Raw genomic sequence first — 10,000 nt, 5'->3', positions numbered from 1 at the left:
ACGTTTGGGAACTGAGGAGACACATTTTTGAAGCTTCTCAGGTGGAATTCTTTCCCATTCTTGCTTGATGTACAGCTTAAGTTGTTCAACAGTCCCGGGGTCTCCCTTGTGGTATTTTTAGGCTTCATAATGTGCCACACATTTTCAATGGGAGACAGGTCTGGACTACAGACAGGCCAGTCTAGTACCCGCACTCTTTTACTATGAAGCCACGTTGATGCAACACGTGGCTTGGCATTGTCTTGCTGAAATAAGCAGGGGCGTCCATGGTAACGTTGCTTGGATGGCAACATATGTTGCTCTAAAACCTGTATTTACCTTTCAGCATTAATGGCGCCTTCACAGATGTGTAAGTTACCCATGTCTTGGGCACTAATACACCCCCATACCATCACACATGCTGGCTTTTCAACTTTGCGCCTATAACAATCCGGATGGTTATTTTCCTCTTTGGTCCGGAGGACACGACGTCCACAGTTTCCAAAAACAATTTGAAATGTGGACTCGTCAGACCACAGAACACTTTTCCACTTTGTATCAGTCCATCTTGGATGAGCTCAGGCCCAGCGAAGCCGACGGCCTTTCTGGGTGTTGTTGATGAACGGTTTTTGCTTTGCATAGGAGAGTTTTAACTTGCACTTACAGATGTAGCGACCAACTGTAGTTACTGACAGTGGGTTTCTGAAGTGTTCCTGAGCCCATGTGGTGATATCCTTTACACACTGATGTCGCTTGTTGATGCAGTACAGCCTGAGGGATGGAAGGTCACGGGCTTAGCTGCTTATGTGCAGTAGATGGTGAAATCCCTAAATTCCTTGCAATAGCTGGTTGAGAAAGGTTTTTCTTAAACTGTTCAACAATTTGCTCACGCATTTGTTGACAAAGTGGTGACCCTCGCCCCAGCCTTGTTTGTGAATGACTGAGCATTTCATGGAATCTACTTTTATACCCAATCATGGCACCCACCTGTTCCCAATTTGCCTGCTCACCTGTGGGATGTTCCAAATAAGTGTTTGATGAGCATTCCTCAACTTTATCAGTATTTATTGTCACCTTTCCCAACTTCTTTGTCACGTGTTGCTGGCATCAAATTCTAAAGTTAATGATTATTTGCAAAAAAAAATGTTTATCAGTTTGAACATCAAATATGTTGTCTTTGTAGCATATTCAACTGAATATGGGTTGGAAATGATTTGCAAATCATTGTATTCCGTTTATATTTACAGCTAACACAATTTCCCAACTCATATGGAAACAGGGTTTGTATATTGATATATAATGTAGGAACCAGAATATTAATAACAGAAAGAAACAACCCTTTTGTGTGAATGAGTGTAAATGGGGGAGGGAGGTTTTTTGGGTTGGTGCACTAATTGTAAGTGTATCTTGTGTTTTTTATGTAGATTTAATAAAAGATAAAAAATTAAATAAAAATAATTGCTATTGTGACATCTAGTGGACACATTTAGAACAGCAGTTTCTTCCATCCAAAAATTTCGGCTCATTTTTATATTTAGCGAACACATCCCGCGGGCCGGATAAAACCTGTTTGCGGGCCGTACGTTTGACACCCCTGCTTTAGACTCTGAAGACTACCGTATTTTTCGGAGTATAAGTCGCACCGGCCGAAAATGAATAATAAAGAAGGAAAAAACATATATAAGTCGCACTGGAGTATAAGTCATATATTTGGGGGAAATGTATTTGATAAAAGCCAACAACAAGAATAGACATTTGAAAGGCAATTTAAAATAAATAAAGAATAGTGAACAACAGGCTGAATAAGTGTACGTTATATGAGGCATAAATAACCAACTGGTATGTTAACGTAACATATTATGGTAAGAGTCATTCAAATAACTATAACATATAGAACATGCTATACGTTTACCAAACAATCTGTCACTCCTAATCGCTAAATCCCATGAAATCTTATACGTCTAGTCTCTTACGTGAATGAGCTAAATACGATTATTTGATATTTTATGGTAATGTGTTAATCATTTCACACACAAGTCGCTCCTGAGTATAAGTCGCACCCCCGGCCAAACTATGAAAAAAACTGCGACTTATAGTCTGAAAAATGCGGTAGTCCTCTTTGACGACAAAAGTTCACAGTGGTAATTTACTGTGATTAGTCACGATTAATTCAAGGCTGTAGGTGACGTGTATGACAAGTCACAAACTGTTTTTTGATAAAATTGGACTTGTTCATACCTTAATCCTCTGCTCATCTTGCTGCGAATACTTAACGATGGCCATCATGTCCTCCTCTTTTTGTGCCGACTCCTCCAGAAAAGAGTCCATGGCCTGCTGGTCCCACTGCATCTGTGTCTGAAACTGCTCCAGCTTCAGTCTGGCCTTAAAGATGTTGTTCTGAAGACGCGGGCAAAAGGTCAAATGTTTGCATTCTGACGCTTTTCATCCAATCTAAAAGTGTCAAAGCACCTCGAGCATGTTTTTCCTCTCAGCCAAAGATCGAAGTTCATTCTCCATCTTGGCGTGGTCCTGCACTAGGCGACCTGTTTCTCTCTCTGCGATGGCGGTGAGGTGTCTCTCCGACTCGGCTTCTCTGTCTTTGGCCCTGCAGAGAGCCTGTTTGCCCAACACCGAGCATGAACTCACTACAGCAGCCTTAACACATAAAACATGCCAATTATTCAAAGGGGTTGGAGAAAATACCGCAGTGTTTTCCTTCTCCTTTTTAACATTTTGCAGGAAGTCTGTCGCCAGTTGTTTTTGATCTCTGTGATTCTCTCGTTTGCTTTTCAGCCGCAAAAGCTCCCTCGTTTTCTTGCCAATCTGTCGATGAACATGTAATCATGATTACAATACACACATTACATGAAACATGTGCAGCTCTCTACGCATTTCCTATACCAGTGTTTCTTAACCTTAGGGCCGGGGCCCCCGAGTGCCGCCAAAAAATATCTGTTTTTCAGCTGTGGTCCGTATTGGCCGCAGCGGTATTTTAAGACAAAACATTGAGTTAGAGGCGACTAAGTAGATTAATATTAATTATTAGTTTAAAAGTTCAACTTTTGTCATTATTTTCTGACTTTTCGGTACATTTTTACTGTTTTTTCCCCCATGTAAGAATATTATAAAATAATAATAATATAATTCTGTAAATGCATAACCTCGTGTGTCAAAAATTCTGCCTGTACAAATACAACACTGAAAAATAGGGGCGCTATTTAGATATTTTTATTTTATTTATTTAAAATGCTATACAAAAAAAATATATATATATATATCTAAAACAAAACATTGAGTATATTACTATTAATTATAAGTTTAAAATTTCAACTTTTCTCATTATTTTCTGACTTTTTGGTACATTTTTACTGTTTTTTTTCCCCCATGTAAGAATATTATAAAATAATAATAATATAATTCTGTAAATGCATAACCTGGTGTGTCAAAAATTCTGCCTGTACAAATACAACACTGAAAAATAGGGGCGCTATTTAGATATTTTTATTTTATTTATTTAAAATGCCATACAAAAATATATATATATATATATATATATATATATATATATATATATATATATATATATATATTACTTATATTAAAAAACAAAACATTGAGTATATTAATATTAATTATTAGTTTAAGAGTTCAACTTTTCTCATTATTTTCTGACTTTTTGGTACATTTTTACTGTTTTTTCCCCCATGTAAGAATATTATAAAATAATAATAATATAATTCTGTAAATGCATAACCTGGTGTGTCAAAAATTCTGCCTGTACAAATACAACACTGAAAAATAGGGGCGCTATTTAGATATTTTTATTTTATTCATTTAAAATGTTATACAAAAAAAAAAAAATATATATATATATATATATATATATATATATATATATATATATATATATATATATATATATATATATATATATATATATATATATATATATATTACTTATATTTAAAAAAAAAAATATTGAGTTAGAGGTGACTAAGTATATTAATATTAATTAATGTTAGCTTTCTGTTTTTTTTTGCTACATTTTAATATTATAAAAAATAATATGGTTGTGTAACTGCATAACCTAGTGCAGGGGTCGGCAACCTTTACCACTCAAAGAGCCATTTTGGCAAGTTTCACAAATTAAAGAAAATAATGGGAGCCACAAAAAAAAATTTTTAATTTAAAATGAAAAACACAGCATACAAAGCTTAAATTGCTTTGTGCTATGTTAACCAGGGGTCTCAGACACACGCACCGGCACACACCTTAATATGGAAATTTTATGTTAGTGCGGCCCGCGAGTTTTGAATGATTGGCGTTAGCATCATACCTGCCAATACTCTCATTGTTTCCGGGAGACTACCTAGTACCAGGGCGTAATGGCGCTGCTTTCAGCACCCTCTACAGCCTGCCCAAACAGTATACCTGCTCAACCACATGTAGATTGCAGTTTCAGCTTGCTCACATAAGTGACAGCAAGGCATACTACCTCAGCAGCCACACATCTTACACTGACGGTACCAATACCCAGAATCCCATGCAGCCCTAACTCTTCGCTCAACCAACGCACGGAGAGGGGGGGGGGGGGGGGGGGTTGATGTGTGGGGGGATTTGGTGGTAGCGGGGGTGTATAATGTAGACCGGAAGAGTTAGGGCTGCATGGGATTCTGGGTATTGGTTGTGTTGTGTTTATGTTGTGTTACGGTGGGATGTTCTCCAGAAATGTGTTTTTCATTCTTTTTTGGTGTGGGTTCACAGTGTGGCGCATATTTGTAACGTAACAATGTTAAAGTTGTTTGATACGGCTACCGTCAGTGTAAGCTGTGTGGCTGATGAGTAAGTATGCTTTGCTGTCTCCTATGAGTGCAAGTAAAAGCAACATACAACATGTGGCCGGGCTGGCACGCTGTTTGTAAATGCTATAGAGGACAATTACTGCAGTGCAATTAGGGAACTCCCTTTATTCAGTAATTAGAGTGTAAATAGGATTATATTTTCCCTGGGAGTTATCTATGAGAGACACTGAGATCCATAAGTCTCCTGGGAAAATCGGGGGGGTCGGCGAGTATGTAGCTGCGCCGCATCAGAGTGGTCAAAGAGCCGCATGCGGCTCCGGAGCCGCGGGTTGCCGACCCCTGACTTAGTGTGTCCAAAATCCTGCCTGCTCAAAAATATACATTTTCAGTCACATATTTAGGGATAGGTTGATTGGCAACACTAAATGGTCCCTAGTGTGTGAATGTGAGTGTGGATGTTGTCTGTCTATCTGTGTTGGCCCTGCGATGAGGTGGTGACTTGTCCAGGGTGTACCCCGCCTTCCGCCCGTGTGCGGCTGGGATAGGCTCCAGCACCCCCGCGAGCCCGAAAGGGAAAAGCGGTAGGAAATGGATGGATGGATGGTACTCAGTTGTAATATACCTTTCAACCACTCGTGGCAGTAATGAGAATATCAAACAAACAGAAGAAGTCTGAAGCTAAAGTCATAGAGAAGTTTCTTAAGCGCAAAAATTATGACTAAAGTGGTGACGCTGTATTATCATCAGTGTTGGGTTATTTACTGAAAACCAGTAACTAGTTACAGTTACTAGTTACTTTATTTCAAAATTAACTCAGTTACTAACTCAGTTACTTACACCAAAAATGAATGCGTTACTGTGAAAAGTAACTATTTAGTTACTTTTTTTTTATTTTTTAAGGCTCCCATTAATGCCCTTTTAGCCTTCATTTCAGTACTATTATTGCACTGGAGAATAATACAATCTGTTGATCAACTTGACATGCATTTGCATCACTGAACTCAGAAAGCAATGTGCTCTACATACAACACACAAAGACAAAGATATGTTTCAAAGGGCCAATTTATTTTGGGCCAGAACAAATTGACAAAACTATTTTAAATAGCTGCAACATAACATACATAAGTAACAAACAGCATAATAACAACATAGGTGTAAACCTGGCTTCACCCAAGGAAGGCACACATGACATGATTATATGTCATGTCACTTTATACAGCACACATACTGCTATACACACGCCTAACCAAGCGTTTTTTTCTCTCAAGGAATTGTGAAATAAAATCATGTCTTCAGTGAAGCCCAGAACGCTACGCATTTCTCCAGTTTTAGTTTACAGAAAAGGAAAGATTGGCCTGGCCCACTAGGATCCCTCTTTATGTTTGTGAACTTTATAGTCTATACATTTAGAGTGATGTGATAATCAAACACTCTAGAAGTCTAGAAAGAAAGAGTATCTAAGGGAATTGACAAAGTGTGTACCTTCAGTGATGAATGATGAGCGGAGGCAGAGTTTGGAGTGTCTTCTTTAGCTTGCCTTCCATTTTTATGTACTCACTGTCCACTGTGTCCAGGAACTTGGAAATGTTTTCCGTGCAATTTGCCGTTTGACGCACGCTATCATGCTAAAATAGCTGCCTGAAAGCGGGTGACTCCACTGTAGAAATAGCCTACATGTCTTCTAGCACATACGCTGCAATGGCTCTATCAATGTTGTCCTGGCTAGCAGTGCCTCCGTTAAAATCCTTAGGTGAAGTATGTCTCTCTTTACTAGCTTCGTCCAAGCATGTTGCTTTTGTAGCTGTTTCAGCAGATTTGAATTGCTGTTTTGGGCAGTAGATAGGATCTTTGATCCAAGACACAATACATTTAACTAAAATGTTATTTTCTTTGTGCTCGACAAAAGAAAAGTACCGTAATTTCCGGACTATAAGCCGCACCTGACTATAAGCCGCACCAGCTAAATTTAGGGGAAAATACAGATTGCTCCATATATAAGCCGCACCCGACTATAAGCCGCAGGGTTTTGATGTGTAATTACCGTAGTATATAGGGGTTCCTGCTACCACGGAGGGGATTGTCGGGACAGAGATGACTGTTTGGGAATGCAAAGCGTCCCATTTATTAACAATAAATCTTTCAATCATTCAATCAAACTTTCACATCTTTGACATGGCGAACAGCATTCGTGCAGAGTACAAATAATACAACGGTGCAAAGTAATACAAAGTGCTCGCCTGTACGTTATCAAAATAACCAGCCTACCGGTATATGAAAAGTCAGTCTTTAATCATTGTGTCATCGTCTTCCTCCTGTGTACTAAAACCACCGAAATCCTCTTCGTCGGTGTCGGAGAAGAACAGGCCGTATATAAGCCGCACCCTTGTATAAGCCGCAGGGACCAGAACGAGGGGAAAAAGTAGCGGCTTATAGTCCGGAAATTACGGTAGTAAGAATATCTCCATGTTAAGAAACTCGGCTTCGGCTCTGCCATGATGTCTTGTTAGTAAACACAGACACGCCCCCCCTCCCCCCACACACCCACACACACCCACACCCACACAGCACGCGGCGCATCTCTTGTGACACAGGAAGAATCAGAAGGACGACACCGCGGCTCTCCAATAAAACACACTCAGATCTTCTCCGTTTCTAGCCGATACTATACAAAAAATAACGTAAAATAACGCAGTAACGCATCATGTAGGTAACTGAGTTACTGAATATAAAAAATAACGTGTTAGACTACTCGTTACCGCCGAAAATAACGGAGTTACAGTAACGCGTTAGTCCCAACATTGATTATCATTTGCACTTTCATTTTATTGAAAGGTAAACGAAGAAATATACACATTATTATTATTATCGTTAATCTAATTAGAATGTATTTTAGCACTCCGTAATTAATTGTATGTATTTTTTTAATAGTTTTCATGAGTCCTTACTAGTGTTGTCCCCCCCAAGATTTCTCAATGTCATCCCATTAGGTATAGTTTTTTCTTGCCCTGTTGTGGGATCTGAGCCGAGGATGACGTTGTGGCTTGTGCAGCCCTTTGAGACACTCGTGATTTAGGGCTATATAAGTAAACTTTGATTGATTGATTGATTGATTGAACCTTGACATAGATGGCTTCCCTCACTCCTTTTTCGTACCATCCAGCCTCCCTGTCTAGAATCTGTACATTTTTGTTCTCAGAGGAGTGCTGTTTCTCTCTGAGGTGCAGGTCGACAGCTGAGTCTTGGCCTGAAGAGTTTGCCCGTCTGGTGGTTGTTTTGTTTCCCCAATATATGAATCAGTGCATTCATCATTACACTTGACCAGATTGTTTTTGTGGTTGTGGGGTGTCCGGTCTTTAGGATGCACCAGTCTGTGTCTCAGGGTGTTGCCTGGTTTGAAATGTACTGGGATGTTGTGTTGGTTAAAAATAGACCTGATACATATGCATACTTGCCAACCCTCCCGATTTTTCCGGGAGACTCCCGAATTTCAGTGCCCCTCCCGAAAATCTCCTGGGATAACCATTCTCCCGAATTTCTACCGATTCTCACCCGGACAACAATATTAAAGGCCTACTGGAATGAATTTTTTTTATTTAAACGGGGATAGCAGATCTATTCTATGTGTCATACTTGATCATTTCGCGATATTGCCATATTTTTGCTGAAAGGATTTAGTATAGAACAACGACGATAAAGATTGCAACTTTTGGTATCTGATAAAAAAAAGGCTTGCCCCTACCGGAAGTAGCGTGACGTAGTCAGTTGAACATATACGCAAAGTTCCCTATTGTTTACAATGATGGCCGCATGAAGTGAGAGAGATTCGGACCGAGAAAGCGACAATTTCCCCATTAATTTGAGCGAGGATGAAAGATTTGTGGATGAGTAAAGTGCAAGTGAAGGACTAGTGGGGAGTTGAAGCTATTCAGATAGGGAAGATGCTGTGAGAGCCGGGGGTGACCTGATATTCAGCTGGGAATGACTACAACAGTAAATAAACACAAGACATATATATACTCTATTAGCCACAACACAACCAGGCTTATATTTAACATGCCACAAATTAATCCTGCATAAAAACACCTGCGTGTTTGTTATGCTAGCTCCTAGCTCCTCTGCTAGCTCCTAGCTCCATAGAACACGCCAATACAATTCAAACACCTGATCAACACACACAATCACTGAGCCCAAAAGACCGTTCACCTAACCCAAGGTTCATAAAGCTTATATATTTTTAAAAAGTTACGTACGTGACGCGCACGTACGGTACGGTACGTGTTATGCTAGCTCCTAGCTCCTATGCTAGCTCCTAGCTCCATAGAACACGCCAATACAATTCAAACACCTGATCAACACACACAATCACTCAGCCCAAAAGACCGTTCACCTAACCCAAGGTTCATAAAGCTTATATATTTTTAAAAAGTTACGTACGTGACGCGCACGTACGGTACGGTACGTGTTATGCTAGCTCCTAGCTCCTATGCTAGCTCCTAGCTCCATAGAACACGCAAATACAATTCAAACACCTGATCAACACACACAATCACTCAGCCCAAAAGACCGTTCACCTAACCCAAGGTTCATAAAGCTTATATATTTAAAAAAAGTTACGTACATACGCAAAAAAAAATTGCGCACATACGGTCAAGCGATCAAATGTTTAGAAGCCAAAGCTGCATACTCACAGTAGCACGTCTGCGTCTTTGTCATCCAAATCAAAGTAATCCTGGTAAGAGTCTGTGTTGTCCCAGTTCTCTACAGGCGTCTGTGTATCCAAGTCAAAAGTCCTCCTGGTTAGAGTCTCTGTTATCCGAGTTCTTCCATCTTGACTGCATCTTTCGGGAATGTAAACAAAGAAGCGCCGGCTGTGTACTGTTGTGGCTGACTACGTTCGAAAAATACGTCCATTTCGCACCGACAACTTTCTTCTTTGCTTGCCCAGCTTCCTTCTCCATAATGCAATGAACAGGATTGAAACAGATTCACGAACACAGATGTCCAGAATACTGTGGAATTATGAAATGAAAACAGAGCTTTTTCGTATTGGCTTCAATGTGGAAGGCATACCCGTGTTCCCCGGTCTACGTCACGCGCATACGTCATCCTCAGAGGCGTTTCGAACCGGAAGTTTAGCGGCAAATTTAAAATGTCACTTTATAAGTTAACCCGGCCGTATTGGCATGTGTTATAATGTTAAGATTTCATCATTGATATAT

General features: G+C 39.7%; 1 protein-coding gene across 1 annotated transcript in view; it reads right to left on the bottom strand.

The window, feature by feature from the left end:
• The window catches only part of ccdc39 (coiled-coil domain 39 molecular ruler complex subunit), a 63,988-nt gene that overhangs the window by 49,226 nt on the left and 4,762 nt on the right, over positions 1-10,000 (bottom strand). Inside the window, exons 2-4 of the mRNA XM_062069337.1 lie at positions 2,683-2,802; positions 2,449-2,595; positions 2,218-2,376 (exon numbers count right to left, since the gene is read on the bottom strand). Coding sequence (XP_061925321.1) covers positions 2,218-2,376; positions 2,449-2,595; positions 2,683-2,802 — 426 coding nt within the window. The remainder of the gene's footprint in view (positions 1-2,217; positions 2,377-2,448; positions 2,596-2,682; positions 2,803-10,000) is intronic.

This window comes from Entelurus aequoreus, linkage group LG14 (assembly GCF_033978785.1).
Source record: "Entelurus aequoreus isolate RoL-2023_Sb linkage group LG14, RoL_Eaeq_v1.1, whole genome shotgun sequence".
Taxonomy (NCBI): domain Eukaryota; kingdom Metazoa; phylum Chordata; class Actinopteri; order Syngnathiformes; family Syngnathidae; genus Entelurus; species Entelurus aequoreus.
The sequence above is the reverse complement of the archived record's forward strand: the minus strand, read 5'-3'. Positions and strand labels throughout refer to the sequence as shown.